Below are 25,005 nucleotides of genomic sequence, written 5' to 3' on the forward strand. Positions count from 1 at the left end.
ACAATGTAAGTGAACCTGAGAAGCAACTCAGGGGCATTCTGTTTAGATCTTTTCCTGGTTCCTATTCTTTTCAAGAGTTCCAGCTGTGTAACCTTGATCACTTAACCTCTAAAAGCTTTAGGTTCTCTTTTCACAAAAGGATGTTATATTTAAAGGACGCTAACTAAAGCCTCTGTGATTCCTATTCTACCATTTACCAGAAAGTGAATGTGAACACGTCATCTAATCTGCGTGTCAGCATCTTATCTGTCAAGGGGCATGATATCTGCCTCCCCCTCATTACCAGTTGGCTGCAAAATATGCTAGATATACATGAGCACTCTGGGAATAAATTAAATTTATTGTCTTAGCTAAAAAAAAAAAAGAATTAAAATATTCCTTTATATTTTCATTTTAAAACATTGGGGTTAATTATAAAGATCCATGTAAAATCCATGCTTATTATGAACTATCTCAATGTACAATTATTTATTGAGCATGTAATATGCTGCCAGTTATGGGTATGAGAACAAACAAGACAGTTAATGTTCCAGCACAGTTCTAGCAGATAACGTCAGAAAATAAGCAAAGATGACTAAAAAAAAAAAAAAAAAAGAAGAAGCCCAGAGGAAATCATCAGACTGAAGTGAACAGAAACGACTTGTGAGAAGAGACGGGCTAATTTAACTCAGGTTGCAGTTAGCCATCCTGAAGGAAGGGGAAGGGACTGAGAAGGGAGACTTCCACGGCTCCAGCCATGGGGAAACAGGGACAGCCAGGTAGAGGAACAGCCATCATAAGAGCTTCAACAGGGGCATCTGGCTGGCTCGGTGGGTACAGCATGTGACTCTTGATCTCAGGGTCATGAGTTTGAGCCCCACGTTGCGGGTAGGGTTTACTTAAAACAAACAAACAAACAAAAAACAAAAAACCCTTTAAGTAGCAAAGCCTTTAATATGTTGACAAAACAGCCAGATGTCAGTGGGGCTGAAGAGGAGAGAACAGGGACAGAATGAATGATATGAAAACCAAAAGGGAGGCAGGACCAAAGTAAGGCCCTGGAAAGAATATAAATGTGGTTACAAGTACAAAGACTTTACCAACAGAAACACATGTTTTTATGACTGTGTAGAGAATGGATTAGGCAGGGAGACCAGATTGGAGACTGCAACACTGTCCAGTTTAGAGATAATGGTGTGACTCGTAGTATGGCAGTAACAATGGTGACAGCAAGAAACAGACATCTATAAGATATATTTCAGATTTGCTAATGGAGTAGGTACAGAAGACAGGCTGGGAGGGAATCAATTTTTGACTCCCAAGTTTCTGACACAAACAACTGGCTGATGGTACAGTCATCTAGCATAGGGACTATAAAGGGGAGAAAGGAATCTTGTCACAAGGGGTGGACAGGAATCAGGTGTTTTGTACTGATTTGCCTATTAAATGTTCTCCCAGGCCATAGTCATAAATTTCCTTAAAAATACTTAATTATATGGGGCAGCTGGCTGGCTCAGTCAGGGGAGCATAATATGATGCTTGATCTCAGGGTTGTGGGTTCAAGCCCCAAGTTGGGTGTAGAGATTACTTAAAAATAAAATCTTTAAAAAATTAATATTTGATTAATTGGTGTCCATTATTACAAAACTTATAAAAATCCAAAGACTCTTCTTCCAAAATGTGCATCAAAATTATACATAAAAACTATAAAATCACCACATTTATCAAAAATATAAATTTAGACTAAGTTTTAGATTAGACTAATAATAGCTGTGTGATAATGAAAGAAGAATATATAAGGAAGAATATATATCTACATAAATACATTTAGAGGCTCTTGACCTTTAAAATTCTTTGTCACAACCCTTCCATTTGTATAGAATGTGCTTGTTCTATAAGAAGGATGTAAGGATCCTCATGCTTTTGATATGAATATTTTTATGTATCTTTTGTAACCTTTCCCCTACTAGATTTGAGCAGCCACCTTACTCAAATGTATACTGTTATATATACATCTAAAAACAAAATAAAAGTATTTGTATAAATAAAAAAATACATTTTGAAGTAACTATCTTTTCTATGATAAAACTAATATAGATTCATTGCAGAAATTTTGTAAAATATGGAAAAGTTTAGGGAAAATAACAATTACCTCTAATGCTATCATCCAGAGATAAGTCTGATTAATATTTTTGTGACTATAAATCTAATTAGTTTACCTTTGTGTGTTTAGTTAGTTTTGGTAAAGCTGAAGAAATCTAAAATTCACATTTCAAAACTGTTGGGGCACCTGGGTGGCTCAGTCAGTTAAGCATCCGACTTTGGCTCAGGTCATGATCTCATGGTTCACGGGTTCAAGCCCCACATTGGGCTCTGTGCTAACAGCTCAGAGCCTAAAGCCTGTTTTGGATTCTGTGTCTCCCTCTCTCTCTCTGCCTTCCCGCCCTCTGCCCCCCCATATGCTCTGTGTCTCTCTCTCTCTCAAAAATCAATAAACATTAAAAAAAATCAAAATGGTTTAAATGAAGTAAGAGATAACACCTTCATGCCTAGTTATTATTAAGCATTTCAGAGTCTAGTCTTGCCCATTAATCTAATTCCAGACATAAGAATGGAAAACATCCTTGGGGAGGGTAGAGCCAACCTCTTGTGATGTCTGTCTTCCCCACAACCAGTTCCCCACCACCACCTGCCACCTTCAAACCCTGTATCTACCAAACGAGACGTTCAGCTAACATAAGGCAAGCTTTCTTTTTTCAACCACCATTTAGTTTTACATTGCTTTGTAATTCATACACTGCATATTCATTTACATGAAAGCGAAATTACTCCTACATCCAGCAAGACATTGACTTTTCAATTGTTTTTAATCTCTTCTTATTTATAAGATAACACTTACATATAATATTTAAAATTCTATATCACAATTCAACAGAGTTCAAAATAATTGCTTTTTAAAACCCTTGACTGTTAACAAAAGTAAAAGAAACTAAAATGTTTAGAAAAGAATGATGTTTAAGATGGTCAGCATTTTAGTTTAAGACTTGTCTAATGTTGCTTTGATAGCCAATCGTTATTTCATAAAATTAAAGCACTGGGAATTTTTAATAGTTTATTTTGGGGGTATCATCTCTATTATTTCCAGACAGAATAGTGTATATAGATTCTACACTAAACCCAGATAGAATAAACTTAGATAAAATCATGTTTACAAGTTTAATATTATTCACCTAGGGTTTAATAACAATGAAAGATCAAATGGAATTTCTACCTAGGTTAAATCCAGTTTTAGCAAGTATGCAAAACAATAGTCATCACAATACCCTTTAAAAAAAATCATTAGCATGACTAGTGAAAGAACAAAAGACAGCAAAGCTTTAGATATTTTATTTCATCCAATAACTGTACATTAAGCACAAGCTGAGAATGTATTCCCCAGACTGAAAAACATTAAATCACAAAGACTCCTTCAAGGTTATTTTTAAGTGCTATCCTGTGGCTAGGAATAATTTACTTCTAACAAAAAATTGCTGGAGTTGTTTTTGCTGTTTGTTTGTTTCTTTTAAAAAGTAAACACAATTTGGGGCGCCTGGGTGGCTCAGTCGGTTGAGCGTCCAACTTCAGCTCAGGTCACAACTCGCGGACCGTGAGTTTGAGCCCTGTGTCGGGCTCTGGGCTGATGGCTCAGAGCCTGGAGCCTGTTTCCGATTCTGTGTCTCCCTCTCTCTCTGCCCCTCCCCCGTTCATGCTCTGTCTCTCTGTCTCAAAAATAAATAAACATTAAAAAAAAAAGTTAAAAAAAAGTAAACACAATGAGTCACTATATAGTAGGTTAAAAATAAAAACACTTATTAATAAAGAAAATACTAGTGAGTAAAGAATTTGAAAGCACATAAACTTCTGCAATAGACAAAAACATTTAAGCAAATTTAAACAAATGTAAAGGTTCAGATACAACAGCTCATGACTGTTGCTTTAAATTTTGGCTGGCCAATCCAATGAAACAAAGAGAGGAATTGAGCTGGGGTAGGGATAGGCAATGATGTTCCAGCTCTTCAATTTTCTGGGTAACATTAGGTGATATTTACAAATGTACAACATGGTAAAAAGCATCATGGCAGACCAATGTCCTAAAAGTCTACACCACTTGAAGCATCCAGCTCTGATTCTATCTATCCTTTTCTAATTTTCAAATGCTCATTTACTCTTGAATTAAAATGCCCACACTTTCTACTGAATGTTGGCCGTTGTTTTTGCCTAACAAATTCTGCAAATGTTTCCTGCCTTAGGGTCAAATACAAAGGAAAATATAATTTAACATAACACGAACAAAGAAATTGGACAGGAGTCTCATAAAACTTGAACAAACTCTAGTAGCTTCCATCTAAATAAGAAATATCTATCTCAATTATAATATAATCTGCATCAAGTTCAATTATAACCACTTAAATGGGGAGTGTTTGGCTGCAATTTATTCACTTATTCTGTATAATAACCTATAATAAGCTTTACTGCTACAGAATAATGTAGAATCTTTGAAATTACTTTTGAAGTGTTTTTTTTTGCCTGCTATTTCTGTTTGGGTTTTGTTTGGCTGGATGGAAATTTCTGAAGGCACATGATAATTCCACGAGAAGAGGGAAACAGTCTTAAGATTGTCAAGTGTTCCAAAATTCTCCCACAAACCAACTTTAATATATGATTTAAACAGTTTTGTTATCATTTTGGCAGCTCGGGCATTTCTAAAACCTTAGTAACCCAGGGGTGGTCTTGCAGCAGTCATATTTTAGTTTCCCCAACAATCCACTCTACTCCATACCTCCAGAAATAGTCTTGGTGGAAATACCTCTCATTATGCAAAATGGCGGTTTACACCTAAACTCTATTGGCCTATCTGTATAGGGTGGCCTTTCTACATCTGATTTCTCTGTAATTTAAAGAAACTACAGTACCTGGACTCTGAGCACAAATTACATCAGAAGCAGTCAATAAAAATGTGAGAGCAACATACTGATGAAAAAAATGTGTACCATTAGATAAAACAGCTAGAAGTACAGCAATCTAGGGCCACTTCTTTTAAGGATGGATAGACCCACCTGCAGCAACAGTTTCTGAACATCAAAAGTATCAGTTTATAACAGATTTCCTATCAGTGGCTCCAAATCATTAGTAGGACATTCAGATGTGTTCTCTATATGAGCAGTCTCTGAATTAAGAAGGAGAGTTTGCCCAAAGCTCAAGCACAAGTCTGTTATTTAGGACTGAAAAAGTGTTTATAGTCATTTTTTAAAAAGTGGTACAGTTTGTGCCCAAAATATCACACAAAACCCCTATTTAAGACAAAAATAACTAAAGTATCAGATTAATAGTACTTTAAACAAAAATTATAATACACAGCCTTCGAAAGCCTCCTCTCTCATCTCACAAAGCCTTAGAATTACAGCAGAAATGGATATGGAAAGAAGCCACAGATGCCCACAACCAGGACAGCTATTCTGAGTTTAACTCTGGTAATTTGAGGTCTCTTAAAAAAGAACTGAATACTCATTTAAGCACTTTATTTTAACTATAGTCCTAGTGAAACATCTCAAGTGTAAATATCTGCGATGCATCAAAGATAAATGAAAAGCAACCCAATATATTTTGCTCAGATATTAAGCTGACACATGATGGTTAGAATATAACTTATTAAAAAATTAGAATTGTATTTGTTAAAGGTCTTTGGTAATCTGGAAACATAGATCATTACAGAATATGGCTAAATGTTGCTCTTAATATAAAACACAAACTTAATTTCTATATCCACAACGAGTTTATCCTTTTAAACTTTTTTTTAATCCTTGTTTATACATTCAAAGTTTAGAACTACTAGAGAATGTAAAATTCATTTCATCAATTAAGAAGCAGAAACCAAAGAGCTAAGTAACTTGACCAAGATCATTCAACTTATTAGTCACTCAGCAGACTGGAAGGTAGGTCTGTCTGGAGTCTTAGATCATCTCTGTTCTTGACATTTTTAAGCTTTTTCCTTTTGGTGAGATGGCTAAATTTTGCTTAAAGTGCATTGGTTTTATAATACCGCATACCGTGGTTTGCCTTTGTTCTAATGAGGCAGAAAGCGAAGATGAGACCTTCACCCCGAGGGAGAAAAGCCAGCCCCAGAAAGAATACTCACCCAGGATAAAGACCAGATCATATGTTCAGCGCAAGGAAAACTGCTCCAGGCACAGCTATGCCTGCACAGACAGCAACGTACGCTATTTAAAAGACAAGAAAGAATCAAGCCCATTGAATTTACAAGAGCAGACAAGGCCTCAACCTGTTCACTTAAGAAACAAACAACAGAAAAGGTTGCTGCAGTATTTAGATGCCGGGTGTTATCCTCAATTGAAATAGGACCCGTCGTTATGAAAACACTTTAGAAACCTTTGTAAGAAAATCTTTGTAGGAAAAACAAAGCCAATGGTAAGAAATTGAATTTTACTACACATAAAGATTCAGTACACCCATGGAATGTAGAAGATTGGGTGTGTGTTGCACTTACTCAAAACCAAACAAAGCCCTTCACTATCTGCTTTCTGCCTTCAAATCCCTCTTTATTACCTCCTACTTTCTCACCCCAAACCCACACTTTAGTCACCTTAAATGTTGCATTAACCTTTCTAATGTTTGTTTGCTTTTTCTCTGTGTGACCTTATTACAAACTGCTTATCCTCAAATATTTGATGAAAACTTCACGTTTGTGGGGTTTTCCTAGGTGGACTTGGATCACTCCTTCCAAAATGTATCATATGTTGGTGATTGGTTTACTGTTTTTCTCACTCACCTATGAGCACTCTGGGGAAAGAGTCTGTGCTTGATTCTCCCCAGCAACAGACTTCACACTGTAATGCATTCAGTGTGTTCACACAAAGAATAAAAAAGGTAGTGCTATAAGGGGGTAGCAAAATGAGTACTCTCATACAATGCCAGTGGGAAATTGGTATAATCTTTCCAGAAAATACTTAGTGACACATTTGTGGGGTATTAATACTCGCAAATCCTTCAACCTAAGTATTACACTTTAAGAAATACATCATGAAGACATAATTGAATGTAAAAAAACAAGGACTCATATCCAAGGATGTAGCCAAAGATGTAGCCAGGGATGTTTAAGATAGCCACTTTCAAATAGTGGAAAACTGGAAACAAGGGTCATATCCTAAAAGAAGGGAAGAGTTAAATAAATTATAGATCATCCTCAGGATGGAATAACGGGACATTATAATCACATGTGGGAAATTTTTATGATATAATATTAAATGAAATATGCATTTATAAAATGAAGCCACTTATATAACATTTTTTCTACTTCCACTCTTAAAGGATTAACTGCTATAGAAGTTTCCTTTCTGCTGTAAAGTGTACAAAATACATGAAGCAATGTTTTTCAGATATTGAAAAATAAGCAGTGCTGAAATGTGATCCCTGAGGGAAGGAAGAAAAGTGAGTTCAGCCCTATAATAGCCCCAACACACTCCCTGGGAGTAGTTTTAGGCCACAGCACAGGAAGAGAGAATGCAAACACAGCACAGCAGACTTACTAACTGGAGGAAATACAGAGCTAGAATTTGTAAGGCTGAATAAAAGAGAGGAAGGAGATGGGGGGCCTGGGTGGCTCAGCTGGTTGAGCGTCTAACTCTTGATTTTGCCTCAGAGTCATGGGATTGAGCCCCAAGTCAGGCTCCATGCTGAGTGTGGAGCCTACTTGAGATTCTCTCTCTCTCTCTCTCTCTCTCTCTCTCTCTCTCTCTCTCTCTCTCTCTCCCCTTCTGCCCCTCTCCCCTGATCATGTTCTCTCTCTCTCTAAAAAAGGAGAGAAAGTTGCTACACAGAAGGTTCTGTAGATACACAACAAGGTTCACTGAATCATTAACAAGTACAGACCTTAGGTGCACAGGGTGGAACGCCACGAGGTGAAGGAATGAACCAATGGGCTACAAAATTCCAAGTGCTTAAGCAGGACTGGGAATAGTCTATGCTTCTACCAGCCAAACTGGAAATACCCTGTAATCCATGGAACACTGGGTAAGGTCCCCTGAGGAATTACACCTTGGTAGGCAGGGCTTAGCCCAAGAATAAAGGTTACTGTGGACCCACCCTAACAAAGCTGAACAGCAGCCTCAAAAGGTTAAACTGATCTGTGAGTTACTTAACTACATGACAGAACAAAAATTAAAAGAATACAAGAAAATCCAGCACTCAACAATGAGAAAATCTTGATGCCCAGTATCTAGTCAAAAATTGCCAGGCATGCAAAGAGGCAGAAAAAATATGACCCAATACCAGGAAAAAAAATAAATCCAATCAATAGAAACAGAGCCAGAATGACAGATAGGAGGGAATTAGCAGGCATGTTAACAAATGTTATTTACAATGTTAACAAAGCTATTATACAATTATTAATATGCTCAAGGACATAAGGAAAAATATAACGATACCAAAGAGAGAAATGGAAAAATATACAAAGGCCAGATGGAATTTATATAGACGAAAATATGCTGGATGGTTTCTTGAGTCAAAAATATACTAGATGAGATTAACAGCAAATTAGACATTGCAAAAGAAAAGATCAATGAACATGAAAACAGAAATAGAAACTGTCCAAAAAAGCACAGAGAGAAAAAAGACTGAAAAAGTGAACAGAACATCAGTGACAAGTACATATGTATTAAGTAGTCTATCATACGTGTAACTGGAGTCTTAGGGAAAAGGGAAGAAGTACAAAAATATTTAAAGAAATAATAACTCTATAGATTTCAGAAGCTCAAGGTATCTCAAATAGAATAAACATAAAGAAAACCAAACAAAGATACATCATAATCAAATTGCTGATAAAGAGTGATAAAGTGAAAAACAGAAAATTCTAAAAGCACCTGGAGGTAAAAAGACATATTGAGTGAGTTCAGAGACACAAGAATAAGAAATGGCAGTAGATTTTTTGTCAGAAAGTAAGCAAACAGAAGACAGTAGAATGCTGGCTTTAAAGTTAGGACAGAAGAAAACTGTCAACAGAATTTCTATGCCCAGAAAAAACAGAAAAAATATCTTTCAAAAATGAAGATGAAATAAAGATGTTTTTAGACAGAAGGAGAAGGAGGAGAAAAGAAAGGCTGAGAGAATTTATCACACTAGATTTTCTCCAAAACATGAAAATGTGGATCATACAAATCAATGAAGCACCCCTACAATGGTAAATATGAGGGAGAAGGGGATATAAGAGATTGTTTCTAAAATAGTTTAACCTGTGACTGTTTTTTTTTTTTAATTTTTTTTTTCAACGTTTATTTATTTTTGGGACAGAGAGAGACAGAGCATGAACGGGGGAGGGGCAGAGAGAGAGGGAGACACAGACTCGGAAACAGGCTCCAGGCTCTGAGCCATCAGCCCAGAGCCTGACGCGGGGCTCAAACTCACGGACCGCGAGATCGTGACCTGGCTGAAGTCGGACGCTTAACCGACTGCACCACCCAGGCACCCCTAACCTGTGACTGTTTAAAATAAAAGTGACCATTTAACACAAAAATATGGAATTTATAACATATGTAGAACTAAAGTATATGACAATAGCACCAAAAAATGAAAGAAGTAAATGGAACTGTACTGTTGTGGGTTTCTTACACAGATACTGGAAAATAGGCAGTGCTTATTTACTATGATATGTTAAATATATTTATCATAATCCCAGATTATAGTCACTAAAATAAATCAATAAAATAAACCAAAACAAGGGGTGCCTGGGTGGCTCAGTTGGTTAAGTGACCAACTCTTGATTTTGGCTCAGTTCATGATCTCACAGAGTTTGAACCTTGTGTCTGACTCCATGCTGACCTGTAGAGCCTGCTTGGAATTCTCTCTCTCTCTCCTTCTCTCTCTGCCCCTCTCCTGCTCATGCTCTCTCTCTCTCAAGAACAACTTCATTAATTTAAAAAAAAAAAAAGATATGCCAAATAAAGAGGTATTTGTAATAAAATCATAGAAAATTGAATCTTAAAAAATACTCCATTATTTTTCCAGAAAAGGAAAGAAAAAGAAAAAAGAACAAGAATAGAGGAGTCAAATAGTAAACAGCAAAATAGTAGATGTAAACCAAATCATCATATCAATATGTTTAACATAAATCCTTTAACATTCCAATTAAAAAGCAGAGATTGTAAAGTTTGATAAAAATAGGAAACTCAAGTATATGCAGTCTGTGAGAAATCCACTTGAAGTTTACAGACACAAGTTAAAAGTAAAACAATGAAAAAAGATCTATCATAGAAACACTAACCGAGGCGGGCAGGGGAGAAGCTTGAGGCACTATATTCACAACCGTAGACTTCAGAGCAAGGAATATTATCATGGATAAAGACAGACACTTTATAAAAAGGAGTCCGTTCCTCAAGGAGACACAGTGGTCCACAATAAGTATGCATCTAAGAGCTGCCAGATACATCATGGCACAACCTGACAGAACTCAACAGAAACACAGAAAATTCAACTGCATAATCAGGCTCTGTGCTGGCAGCTCAGAACCAGAGCCTGCTAGGGATTCTCTTTCTCTTTCTCTCTCTCTCTCTCTCTCTCTCTCTCTCTCTCTCTCTCTCTCTCTCAAAAATAAGCAAAACATTAAAAATTTAAAAAATAAAATGTATATATATCCTGGAAGATCTTTTTCCCTATTTCAGGGCCTGGTAAGCCTAGACCAACATAAGCATCATTGCTTTTTAAGGAGAATGCCTTCCCAGGACAAAAGCTTATCAAGAAGAAAGTTGTAGAAGTATCGAAGAGGCAGAAACAGCTGTGACAATACTATTGGAGCCTCTGTATGTAGCTATGCCTTAAAACAGGCCCTCCTGGACCTTTCAGTTATAGAGCAATTTTCCATTTTTTACCTAAGCTATTTTGAGTGTAGTTTCTATCAGAGGAAACCCAAAAGAACCTTAATACAAAATGATGTAAAAGAGTTACTTCAACTAATCCCTGGTTTGCTTATCTATATTTTTCTCTCGAGAAAAGAGTAATGAATTATAAGATGACTTTTCTTTTCTTGGTCTTGTCCATGCCCATCAAGCTGGCACTGGACGGTCATTCTCAAAAGAAGCTGTCAGAGAAAATAAACCACCTCTAGGAGGTACATGGGAACATGGTATCTAGCAAGACCAATAAATATACAAGGTAGATTCTTCTAAAGGTTATGTCAGTCTTTAAAATATATTTCTACTCATTTGTTAAAATGCTTTCACATAGCATGAAACAGATTTTTTTTTAATTTCTATTATGGAGCCACAAAGATTTTTCCCCTATGTTAAACAGATTTCTAAGTCAATAAATATGCCACTAAAGAAAAACCGGAAGGTTTGAAATTGCTCTGAACCAAATGAAGGAATAATTATCTTTAAAAGTACATTTCTCTACGGGAAAAATAATATAGCAGATTGATTCATGAGTCAAATCATCAGAACAGGGTTCTGAAGCATTGCAGCTTAGTTTACAGGATTGGTTTACACACACCTTGGTAAATAATTCTCCCCCAGCCACATACTGGTCCTCTTTACCCAGTCTCTCCCTCCTCTCCTAGATTAGATTACAGAATAGATCATATATCTTACAAAAATGTGTAATTGTGAGCCATGTAGCAGGGAGGTATTCAATACTACTTGGACAATTTTCAAATCAGTAAGAAAAGCTATCCAAGGAAGTTAATTTAGACAAAAAAAAAAAAAAAAAGCTCTGAGATTGAGACCTGAATTACTGCTGGTTTTAGCTTAAAAAAAATAATAATGATGATGAGTCACTGCTACTCTTCCTTGGTGTTCAAATTTAGACATAAGACTCAGGTTACATTTTTAGAAGTAATTATGGTCCACAAGGTTGATTAGGACTAAAATTTTATTTACTTTAAAAGTAATGGGGCTTTTATAAAAATAAATACCTTTTTTATTTAATTTTAGAAAATATCTGGAAGTGTGGGTTAGGATATATATAAATCTTATATATCTTAAATAAAACAAAACAAAAATAAGCTTTTTCTAATAAGGTTTTTTTGATGCCCAGAATTTGAAATTTTATCACCCAATTTATACTGTCCATAGTTATAGATGATTACAAAAATGGTATGTACTCTATTAAAAGAGAGAGGTATATCTAATACAAAATAAGGACAAACTTCTTAAAAATACACTTGGTATTCTAAAAAGTTCAGTTTCACCTGAGTATTTTTCAACAAATTTCTAGTAACAATATTCCTACTGAAGTTACTGGTCTAATAAATTGATACATAATCTATGACAGTGAAAAGCTAAGCTTTAGAAATTGAGGATGGAACATTTCTGAAGTTCCTGGCACATTTATTAAATGCTGTCTATCATGTGTATACCAGCCTGGCCTGCATCTGGGAATTTTGTTATAAATCAGGATACAACCAAGAACCAGGCAATAACAGCTTAGAGTCTAGGAAGGAACACATGAGTATACAAAATTTCATTGACAGAGTTGTTATAAAGGCTCCAAAATAATGCAACACTAAAAGAACTTCTCACAGAAGGCAGACCTAACATAGTCTATGGGGACAAGGAAGGAGCTCTTGGGGAAGACACTGGGCTGAGGGCCCTGAAAGAGAGAACCAGGAAGACAGAACAGCTTGCTCACTGTTGGACAGATGCCTGCAGGCAGGTAGAAATGCTTAAAAAAAAAAAAAAAAGTCTGCTGTGGCTGGAATGCACTGAACAAAGGAGAATGGCTCAAGATCAAGCTGAAAAATGTAGATAGAGCTGGCTTGGAGGTGGGGCTAGCTAGAATATACAGTGCAGCAATAAGGGTTTGAGACTTTGTCCTTAAGAGCAATGAAGAACTTTGCGGGTGTTCTCACTAAGAGAAGGAGATGGCTTCTGGAAAGCTCTGTCTGAAGAAATGTAAAGAAGGGGTTGGTGGCAACGAGTCTGGACAAAAGAAAACCCTGAAGAGATGCCTGGGTGATCCAGATGCAAAGGCCACATGGCTTGGCCCCGGGTGGGAGCCACAGTGATGGAAAGAAGTTGAGGGCTTCACTGAGGGACAGGAGAGAACGATATCAGACATCATTTTGAACTGAGGGACTTCAACATTTAGCTCAGACAGAAGAGGACTGAATGAATACTAGGCAGTTTCTGCTGGAAAGGAAGGCCAAAAGGGAAATGTAGACGAGCACACTATAAGCCCAGGGCGCCCAGTGTGGGAAGATGCTGAAAGCAAGGAAGTGTGTCCCCTGGCTTCAGCAACATGGAGATCTCTGGTCACCTGAGCAAGAGCAGTGGCAGGATAAGAACAAAAGCCAAACTGAAATCGACAGCAGAGTCAATAGTTGGCGAGAGGTGTAGACAAGGGCAGGCAGGCAGCACTTTTATTAAGTTCCGCTGAAAGCAGAAGAGAGGTGGAAAAGAAGCAGAGCATGGAAGACTCACATATTTAAGTTTCCAATATAAAATTATGCAGCATGGTCACCAGTGTATATTTGTGTGCATTGCATGTATGCATGTGTCTTCACAGACTATATAGACTTTCCAGGACTATATTTTGAATAGAATGCGTACTAACAGTAAAACATTTTAATCATTTTTGAGCTAAAACACTTTTGAGCAAGTAATTGAGCAATTATATGCCCAGCTCTGAGTTGAGCATTCTGGAAAGGAGACAAAATTTACAGCATGTTATTCCTGACCTCAGGATGCTTGCTATCTGGTAGGCAAAACTAATATGGTACAGCTAAAATGATATAAGACAGGTTATAAGCAGGGAAGGAATTGATTGCTCAGAACTCACTTAAAAGCTATTTGGTTGTTGATCAAAATGTAGTTTTCCAAATGAAATAGGAAGTCATTTTGCCTTAATAATGCCAAATTGCAGCTGCAGTGCAAGGTCTTCTGCAGAGCTTTAAGTACAATGTCACACTGCCATCTACTGGCTGTTTTGTTAATTGTCTTTGACAGTTTTAGTCCTATCACAGGACAACTCCATTGAATATTAATTGGGGCAGTCAAATATCTGATAAATGCCATATAACAAAATGTAAACATAATATAAAAAATATAATAAACATAATACAGATACTTATATGTTATTAAGGGGGATCAATTTCAATAAATCTCCAAATTCATAGTGTCTAAAAACAGAAAAAGGGAAAACAAAAAACAAAAAACAAAACACAAAAACAAAAAACCCTGCCTTATGTTTTATAGCATGTACTATGTGGACTTTGAAAAGGGAGGAAAAATTAACTGGTCCCCATTTTCCAGGGACTTTATGGGTTTTAGGAAGTCCCACATACCAGGAAATCCAATGGTCCCAGGCAAATTGGAAAGATTAATCACCCTAGCTATCCCAGAATCTAAAATGCACTCAGATCAGAATTAAAGGTCCCAGCTTGGAAAGAGTTACAAAAGAAAGAAGTCAAGAGTCGGTTATAACAGTGATGTTGCTAAAGAGCACGTCACCTAGCTACACTTTCAACAATTAGATTATTAGGGCATGAATTAAGATGGTGGTAAGAGGGCACAAATGGTTTGATAAACCACAAGCAAAATTATGAAAGAGAAGTCAATAGAATTTGGTGAGTGAATGAATACGAGGGGAAATACAGAGGGTCAGTGTTGATTCAGAATCACTATCATTTCAACATACATAATAATGTCTTCTCTCAGAGAGTCAGACATGTGTATCTTTCATGATGTTTCCACTTGGGCATCACTAGCCCTTTGCACAATTATTTCATAAATTAAAAGTTTCTGAGATGCTACATACAATATCTCCCTTTTGGAAAGTCTATTTCACATTACTCAATTAAAAGCACTTAGAAAACTTGAAGTTAATAAAACTGCCTCTTTAAATTCCTCAAAATTAAATCAAAATTTATATCTCAAAATTTCTCAAATGCAGTTTCTAATTCATAGCTTCTGAAACAGGGCCAACGGCTTACCATGGCCATAATGATCTTCTGTGGTGTGAACTTAAAATGCTAATGGTTCCTCATATGATCCAGCAATTCCACTACTGGGTATTTATCCTAAGTAAAAGAAAACACCAACTCGAAAAGATATCTGCACCCCCATATTCTTTGCAGCATTGTTTACAATAGATACATATAGATATATTTCAGCCATTAAAAAGAATGAATTCTTGCCATTTGCAATGACGTAGATGGAACTAGAGAATATAATGCAAAATGAAACAAGTTAATCAGAGAAAAACAAATATCATATGATTCCACTCATGTCAAATTAAGAAACAAAACAAATGGGGGTGCCTGGGTGGCTTAGTTGGTTAAGCATCCTACTTTGGCTCAGGTCATGACCTCATGCTTTGTGAGTTCCAGCCCCACGTCAGCACAGAGCCTGGATCCTGCTTCGGATTCTGGGTCTCCCTCTCTGTCCCTTCCCCGCTCACTCTCTCTCTCTCTCTTTCTCTCCCTAAAATAAATAAACATTAAACATAAAAAGAAATTTAATCAAAATCAAAAATCAAAAAAGGAAGAAACAAAACAAATGGACAAAAAAAAAGAGACAAACCAAGAAACAGACTTTTTTTTAATGTTTATTTATTTTTGAAGGAAAGAGAGATAGAGCATGAGCAGGGAGCGGGGGTGGAAGAGGGGGCAGAGGGGGTGGCAGAGAGAGAGAGAGGGAGAGGGAGACACAGAATCTGAAATGGACTCCAGGCTCTGAGCTGTCAGCACAGAGCCCAACGCAGGGCTCAAACTCACAAACTGCGAGATCATGACCTGAAGTTGGTCGCTTAACCAACTGAGCCACCAGGCACCCGGCAAAAAACAGACTCTTAACTATAGAGAACAAACTGGTGGTTACCAAAGAGGAGAGGAGTGGGGGGCTGGGTGAAATAGGTAAAGGGGATTACGAGTACACTTATGGTGAGCACTGAGTAATGGAGAGAATTGTTGAATCACTATATCGTACACGGAAGCTATTATAACACTGTATGTTAACTATATTAGAATTAAAAAATAAAAAATAAACTAAAATTTTAAAATAATTTTTTTAAAAAGCTCAGCTCATAGATACAAAGAACAGATTGGTGGTTGCCAGACGTGGCATGGGGGAGTGGGTGAAATGGGTATAAACTTCCGGTTATAAAATAAATAAGTCATGGGGATGTAACATACAGCATGGTGACTATGGTTAATAATAATGCAGTGCACATTTGAGAGTAGCTGAGTGAACAGATCTTAAAAGTTCTCATTATAAGAAAAAAATTCTGTTAACTATGGTGACAGATGTTGGCTGAACTTATTGTGATCATTTTGCAAAATAAACAGATGTTAAATCATCTTGTTGTACATCTATAACTAATATAATGTATGTCAATTATACCTCAATAAAAATTAAAATACCAATGGTTCCTTAAAAAAAGGAGGAAAAATCATATCTTTACTACTACTAATAATGATCAGTTGCACAAAGTAACAAACTATGGGATAAAAGTATGTCAGGCTCATTATATATAACAGAATAAAGAAAAGCATTTCCCCTTTCAACTGAAACAAGTCTTGAAAATTCTTTAAAAAAAACAAATAGTTTGTCTCTGGGGAAAAGTTTCTTGTTTTTCTTTTCAAATTTTTATTTAAATTCTAGTTAGTTAGCATACAGTGCAATATTGGTTACAGGAGTAGAATCCATCAATTACATACAACACCCAATGCTCATCATAACATATGCCTTCCTTAATGCCCATCATCCACCTAGGCCATCTCCCACCTACCTCCCTCAATCAACCTTCAGTTTGTTCTCTACCTTTAAGAGTCTCTTATGGCTTGATTCCCTCTCTCTCTTTTTTTTAGGGGAAGAGTTTCTTTAAAAACATTTTTGGGAGGTGGTATTCCTGCCCCCCTCCCCAACCCAGATCTACCCTTCATCCACCTGAACTCTGCCCACTCCTGCTTCCCCCAACGAAGGAGAATTTGCTAATGTAATTGGCAAGAGCCCAGGGCAATCATAACCAGGAGGGTTAGTGTACCTGAAGAAGGTACAAAGCCATGTTACCATGTCTCTTTTCCTGGTTCTATGCATCAGGGAATGTAATAGGACTCAGTGTTCTTCTTAGGAACTGGACACTCCCAGCTTTCTTTGCTAATCCTGTTGGTCCCAAGACACAAACTCAAGCTACTCCAACAGGGTCTCCTACTTATTAAGAGAGGACACTTCGCTTCTCAGATTGCCATTTTTCTGGCCTATGCTGTCCCAAGAAACTCACAGGAAGGAAGAGCATACAGCAAGCCACTGGCGAGCCCTGCCATCAAAATACCACCCATATTGCCACAAACCCCTAATAAATAAATTAAAACTACAAAGTTACAGTTATAAAGAGGCTACTTCCAAAGACCTACTGTACAGCATACTGCTTATAGTTAACAATAAGGTATTGTGCACTTAAAAATTTGTTAGTAGGCTAGATTCAGTGTTTAAAATAAGAAAAAGACAAGAAAACCAACCAAGGACACAAGGAAACTTTTGAAGGTGATGGATATGTTTATTACATGGATTATGGTAAAGTTAACATAAGTGTATACACATACTCAAATTCACCAAATTGTATAAATTAATTATGTGCATTTTATATACCTATTATATCTTAATAAAGCTGGGGTAAAGTGCATTGTCAAAAAATTAAAATAAAAAATAATTTTAAAAATGCACGGTCTCTATAGTTCTTTTAACAGTGTAATTAGTTTATCCTAATAATAATTTAACCTATTAAAGCATAGGTAATAGTACTTATATAGTAATAGTATTTCCCATAACATCCTAGGTAAGTCTCTTAAGATGAAGTACCAAGGGTAAGAATTAATATAAAAGTTCAACAAAGTCAATTAATTGCTCCAAAAATGACAGTATTGATGTGAAATCAATTCAGCTCAATACATTTTTGGTGCATTTGAAACCCAGAATTACTTCTCTCAGTTGTAGGCTGGTAGCTGTCTTTAAAACAGAGGCTTTCCCACCATCATCTCTGGGGCTTGAAGAGACCCCTGAGTCCCTTACAGCTCTGGCCACCACATTCCAGCTTCAGCCTGAGTAACTCTCATGTATATGGTTTCACCCTGTTTAGTGTTCTATCTGCTATCTTCCACAAAAGATCTCTTGAGCTATTCACGAATACTCCATGTCTCTTCCTTCTAGGTTCATAATAGGATTGCATCACCATTTCCTTTGAAGTTGGGTATGGCCATAGGACTTGTTTCAGCCAATGCACTGTGTTACCTCCAGGTGGAAGCTTTAAGGAACAGTTCATGATCTGACACCTTCCTCTTCCTTTGCTGCGTGGTAACACATGTCTAGATGAAGTCCCCATCAGCCTCGGAACTTGAGTATCTAGAATGAGCAGAAATCTTCTGCCAATTGCCGCTGGACAGAAAGTATGAGCAGAAAATAAACTGTGGTGGATAAAGCCGCAGAGATATCAAGGTTCTTTGTTACCACAGTGCAACTTATGCTTCTGACTGTTACAACTGCTAAATAATTTACTGAACCTTTACTCCAAGGCAGGGATCAGCAAACAATTGCACAGGAGCCCAATCTAGCCAGCTACCTGTTTTTGTTAGCAAAATTCTGTTGAAACACAGCCACACCTGTTCATTCACATGTCACCTATGGCGACTTTCCAGCTGCAAACGCAGAGCTACAGACTAATATGGCCCACAAAGCCTAAAATATTTACTATCTGGTCCTTTACAGAAAAAGTTTGCCAACCACTGCTGTACAGCCCCATGCCAGCCAGTACAGCTAAGAAAAGATGAGAAAGACCTATCTATTCTCTGATAGCAGGTGCTAGGTCTGCAAAAATAAACAAGGCAAAATGTGTTCACAACAGACCAGTGGCATCTGTAGTCTTAATATTCATTGTTATGACTATTGTCTGGCATCTGTTAAGGACACTGTAAAGAAATGGAGTTTTGTAGAGGCAGAACCTTGGGTATAGCATGGAGAAGCTGCTGTGGGGAGAGAAACCGACCTATAAAGTGACCCTACTTAGTAGATTGCTCATCAGTCCTGTCTCATCACAACTTTGTTTTTCTCCCCTTAGCTTTGGGAGTTTCTGACCTCATGCATGGTCAAAAAAGCAAATATTTATCTGTATAAAACTAGCCTTGAAATGAAATTAGCTAGTCATGCTGATGAAAGTAACAAAGTCTTAGGAGATGTTCTTAACCTGAAAACAGATGCTTTACTCATGTGAAAGAGTAGTCCATCAAGATCCGTGGTGGCTCTGCTTGCAACATACAGGAGGCCACGGCACTCTACAGAGAGACACTAGTCCAACTACTTCAGCGAGGGCCTGTCAGTACAAAAATTGCTTATCATACAAGGTCCAAAACTTTAAAGAGAGTAACAAAGACAATTAACTTGGCAAGTTAAGGGCATGCACAAGTAACACATTTAATTGTTGAGTAAAATGCAAAGCAACTTCTTATCCTAATCCATTTCAACATCACACTGAGAATGAACACAGCCAGCACTGCTATATAATACAGCACAGGTTAGCAATTTAGGTAGAACTTGGAGCCAGACTCCAGCTTCAAATGCCAGCTCTGCTGTTTATTAGCTACCTGACCTTGGTACATTTCCCAACTTCTCTCTGCCTCAGTTTCCTCACTGGTAATGGTGACATAATAGTGAAGGGATTTTGTGAAGGCTAAATTAGTTCTATTTGTAATAGTGCCAAGTTGGTGCCTGGCATAGAGTAAGCACCATATAAGTCTTTGCTAGTTAAATGCCCAACAGTTCCTTCTGGTACAGGCATTCTGGCCTTTCACACACAAGAAAACACACACTCAAAATACACTCAGTTAAAAGGCCACTAATCTAAAAACCAGATGATTAAATCTTATAAAATATAGTACCCATTAAGAAAAAAATGTTAAATTTACTGACATCTGTTTAATTCCTACCTATAAAAAAATGAAAAATGGGGCGCCTGGATGGCTCAGTTGGTTAAGCGTCCGACTCGATTTCAGCTCAGGTCATGATCTCAGGCTCCATGAGTTTGAGTCCCGCATTGGGCTCTGTGCTGACAGCTTGGAGCCTGGATCCTGCTTCAGATTCTGGGTCTCCCTCTCTCTCTGCCCCTCCCCTACTCATGCTCTCTCTCTCTCTCAAAAATAAACATTAAAAACATTTTTTTAAAAACATGAAAAATGTTCTAGAAGAATTGGTATTGAGGCAGTTTACAGAGTAACACACTAACAGAATTAAAAAGAGAGGTGATTAAAGAAATTGAAAAAAGAAAGTCTTACTGAGACAAAGGACAGGCCGATTTGGCTTCATTCTATTTAAAAAATCAAGGGAGAAGAGAAAATAGAGACAGAGAGAGGCATAAGTGAGAGCATAATGGTGTAAACCATAACAGTTAAAAGGATATTAGCCAAGCACTGAAAATCTTTATGAAAAGAAAAGGCCACTGGTTTGTTTCCATATTTTTGTCTAAGGGGTCTATTCTCTTCCAGGAAAAATATACAAAAATCTAAGTTATTCAAAGAAATAGGACCAGTCTGGTCCCAATCTCAGGGCTTTGAGCCAGGAAGTATCCAGAAGTCAAAGCAAGCACAGGATCAAAAATCCAAGAGATCAAAAACTATAGCACAGAAAGATTGGGTGGGGCTCCAGAGAACAGAAAGGAGATAGAGCCTGGACAAGTTCTACAAATGAAGACCTTCACATGCTTCCATTTTCCCAAATCACTCATGTTGAACATCTTTTCATATTCTATTGACCATTCATATACTTTTACTTGTGAAGTGCTATTCCAATTTTTTTAACCACTTTTGTTAGGTTATTTGTCTTAGTTATTTGACTTCTAGGAGCTCTTTATAAATTCTAGATATAAGTCAGACATATATATTGCAAAAATTTTCTGTTTCTATAAATTATCTTTTTAATGATACTTTTTAATGTTTATTTTTTTTTACTTTTGATAGAGCACAAGCAGGGAGAGACAGAGAGACGGGGACAGAAAATCCGAAGGGGGCTCTGCACTGACAGCAGCAAGATGTGGGGCTCGAACTCACAAATCGTGAGATCATGACCTGAGCCAAAGTCAGATGCTCAACCAACTGAGCCACCCAGGCACCCCTTTTAAAGAGCAAAAGTTTTGGAGTGACTGGTGGCTCAGTCAGTGAAGCCTCCAACTGGATCTTAGCTCAGGTCATGATCTTGCAGTATGTGAGTTCCTGAGCCCTGCATCAGGCTCTATGCTGGCAGCATGGAACCTGCTTGGGATTCTGTCTCTCCCTCTCTCTCAGTCTCACTCTGTGTCTCTCTTTCAAAATAACTAAACTTTAAAAATAAATAAATAGCCAAAGTTTTGATTTTGATCTTTAAAATTATATTCTTTTATGATCATGATTTTTTGTGTCCTAAGAAATCTTTGCCTTCACCAAGGTCACAAAGATTTTTCCATTCTTCTTCTAAAAGTTTTACAGCTTTAGCTTTGATATTTAGGGCCACAATTCATTTTGAGTCAATTTTTGAGTATAGTATGAGGTAAGAGCTAATGTTAACTTTTTTCCATGTAGATTTCCACTTATTCAGCAGTATTTCTTGAAAAGACTTATCCATTTCCCATTAAATTGCCTTACCATTTTTGTTGAAAACTGATACTATATAAATTGATAATTATACATGTAATAACATTTTTATGGATTTTGTTACTAGTCCACTGATTCATGTGTCTATCCTTTCTCTAGTACTACTATGGCTTGATTACATAGTGTTATAGTAATCAGGTAATATAACTCCTCCAATATTTTTCTTCTACTTAAAAACTGCTTTGGCTATAAGATGGAAATTTAGCAGGGACTATGCTGACACTATAGATCAATTTAATAATAAGACTTAGTCTTCCAATCCATGGACATGATATACTTCTACATTTATTTAGATATTCTTTAACTTCTTTCAGCAATGTTTTTGTACTTTTCATTGACAGGTCTTGTGCATAATTTAGTATTTCATGGTTTGGGATAATATTGTACACAGAATTATACTTTTATTTCATTTTCCAAAAAAAATACTATTAATTTCGTACATTATTCTTGTATCCTGCAACTTTGCTAACCTCATTTCTTAGTTCTAGTAGCTTTTTACAGATTCTTTTTTTTCAATCAGTCTAGGTGGAGGTTTATCAACACTACTTACGTTTTCAGAGAATCTGTCTTTGGTTTCACTGATTTTCCATTAGTTGTCTTTTTTTAACTGATTTCCAACATTATCATTATTTTCTTTCCTTCAGATACTTTGGGTTTAATTTTCTTCTTCATTTTATAGTGTACTAAAGTGCAAAGGTGTGAGCTTAGATCAATTATTTCAGACTTTCATTTCTTTTCTATCATAAACATATAAGGCTATAAATATTCCTACTGTAGCTATGTCCTATATAACTTCTTTTTTCTAATTTTGATATGCTGTGTTTTATCATTCAATTCAAAATTATTCTAATTTTCTTTTTGATTTCTTGACTTATGAATGTTTAGCAGCATTGAATTTCTTAGTGTTTTGGGCTTCCTAAATGTTTTATGGTTGTTGATTTTTAATTTATTTCCATTGTAATCAGAAAACATATTCTGTAAGTTTCAAACTTTTGAAATCTATTGAAACTTTTCTTATGGCCCAATACACAGTCTATCTTGGAGCATTTGAAAATAATGAGTATTCTGTACTTGTATATTGTGTTCTATAAATACCAATCAGATTAAGATGGCTGTGGGGTGCCTGGATGCTCAGTTGGTTAAGCATCCATCTTTGGATCAGGTCATGATCTCATGGTTTGTGAGTTCAAGCCCCACATCTGCACTGTCAATGCAGAGCCTGCTTGGGATTCTCTCTCTCTCTCCGCCCCTACCCCACTCACACCCATGAGCTCTCTCTCAAAAATAACGTAAAAAAAAAAAAAAAAAAAAAAAAAAAAGATTAAGATATCTGAGTGCTGTTCTGATCTTCCACATCCTTACTAATAGGTAATTTTCTCTCTCATCTCCACCTATTTCTGAGGGACCATTTTAGCCAGGTTCCCTAATATCTCCCTGACGTGTGCAGTTACCTATCCATTTTCTGTGGTTCTGCTGCTGCCAAGATTTCCTCTTTCAATTTCCACATGCTTTTCCACACCTGATGTCTGATCCCTGCTCCAGTATGTATGTATGTAGCCAGTATGGCCACAGTGTGCCGTTGAAAGTTATGGCAAGAAAAAGGGGTATTGGGCCAGAAAGCTACAAAGTCACAATTCTAATCAGTTTTTTGAGATTAAATTTCCCTCTGGTTTTTGTCTATTCTGTGGTATTTTCCAAAATCTTTAAATAACTACAGTTTCTAACTTTTAATTATCATTTCACTCTGTTCTTACCATTGTTATCTGTGAAAGGGTTTGTGAGATCACATCACTCCTCTATTAGAAGCTGTTGATATTGTACAAGTTTAAAACTCAAAAGTACATAATGGCTATTTGTCCCTTATAAGAGGCACAATAATGTCTATACATACAAAATGGTTTAAACACCTTTAACAAAAATAATATATCCTTAGTTTATCATAAACATAAAAGGATATGATAATCATTTAAGGGAATGGTGACTGCTTTCAGATACATTGTCATAAGTATAAAATTAGTGGGGGAAAATTAAAAACAGGAAAAAACAATTGGATGCACTGTATACAAAATTAAATTAAGAGCTATAAAGAAAGCTAACAAAAGGGGCAGAAGGTACAAAAAAATCTGATAATAGGCCCTTTAATTTCCAGGAGACTTTGCAACAAATCAGAGAAAATACCCCCAAATCTTCTCTCTGCTAAACTTGTAGGATTTGCTCTACTTTAATTTAATCAATAATCTGCCTGTTCTTAAACCTTAGCCATATTGAGGATTACTTTTGTTATATAGATAGAAAAACAAGTAGGTGTATAGGTAGATATATAAGTTGGTATATTTCTCTTTCTGGACTCCCTGAACTCTTGGTTTATGCCTCTTCCAGGGCATCTGTTTTTCTGATTAGATAATTAGCTGTTTGCTTTAGGCTTTGAGCTGCTTCAGGTAAAGGGATCTTCTCATTTGCCCTCGTATATACTGAAGCTCCTACCACATGCAGGCACTAAAACATTTCTTGAATACATATATCTCTGTGTGAGTATATCAAATGATGGGGCACCTGGCTGGCTCAGTTCGGTTGAGCAGCCGACTTCAGTTCAGGTCATGATCTCCCGGCTCATGAGTTCAAGCCCCACATCTGAGCTCTGTGCTGACAGCTCAGAACCTGGAGTCTGCTTCGGATTTTGTGTCTCTGTCCCTCCCCTGCTCGCTCTCTCTCTCTCTCTCTCTCAAAAATAAATATTTAAAATATGTATACAGAAAACAAATGAATAAATAAATAAATAAATAAATAAGAATATATCAACAAAACCAATCTGTATATGGCACTGTTCTGGGATGCAAAGATGCATCAACTAGCAGCATCTCCCCCCTCATTGCCCTTCTGCCTGAGTACAGGTCAAATGTTCTTGCTTCTTCGCATATCTAGTAGGATAACGAATTATAGCAACTCTGGATTCTGCTGTGTTCCTCTGAACATTATGGCAGAAATGCCATGATGAAGGGAACATTTTATTAATTCTAATCCTGGACCAGAATCAGGGAGGTTTCACAGCAGAGATGACATATAAGATAGCCTTAAAGCAGAAGTGAGATTCTTCTAGACAAAAAACTAGAGAGCATTAGAGGCCAAGAAAATAGGATGAGCTGAACAGTGTGGGCATCTAAGCACTATTTCAGGAATCAGGAACTGGTCTTACCTCAAAATATTTAGAGAACAGGAGCAAAAACTTGGGAGTATTATAACATTACACACACACACACACACGCACCACAACCAACCAGTTTGGAAAGTATACCAAGGAGTTCAGGCTTAGTTCTGTAGAAAGTAGGGAACCACCACGAAAGCTTTCTGGAAAAGAAAGTAAAATAATCAGAAGG

General features: G+C 36.8%; 1 protein-coding gene across 2 annotated transcripts in view; it reads right to left on the minus strand.

Annotated features, from left to right (window-relative positions):
- The window catches only part of ANK3 (ankyrin 3), a 682,576-nt gene that overhangs the window by 586,626 nt on the left and 70,945 nt on the right, over window positions 1-25,005 (minus strand). The window contains exon 2 of one of the 2 annotated variants that reach the window (XM_045040024.1): window positions 6,155-6,236. The exons of the other annotated variant lie outside the window; for it this stretch is intronic. Coding sequence (XP_044895959.1) covers window positions 6,155-6,175 — 21 coding nt within the window. The 5' untranslated portion in view covers window positions 6,176-6,236. The remainder of the gene's footprint in view (window positions 1-6,154; window positions 6,237-25,005) is intronic. 2 annotated transcript variants of the gene reach the window in all.

Source organism: Felis catus, chromosome D2, assembly GCF_018350175.1.
Source record: "Felis catus isolate Fca126 chromosome D2, F.catus_Fca126_mat1.0, whole genome shotgun sequence".
Lineage (NCBI taxonomy): Eukaryota > Metazoa > Chordata > Mammalia > Carnivora > Felidae > Felis > Felis catus.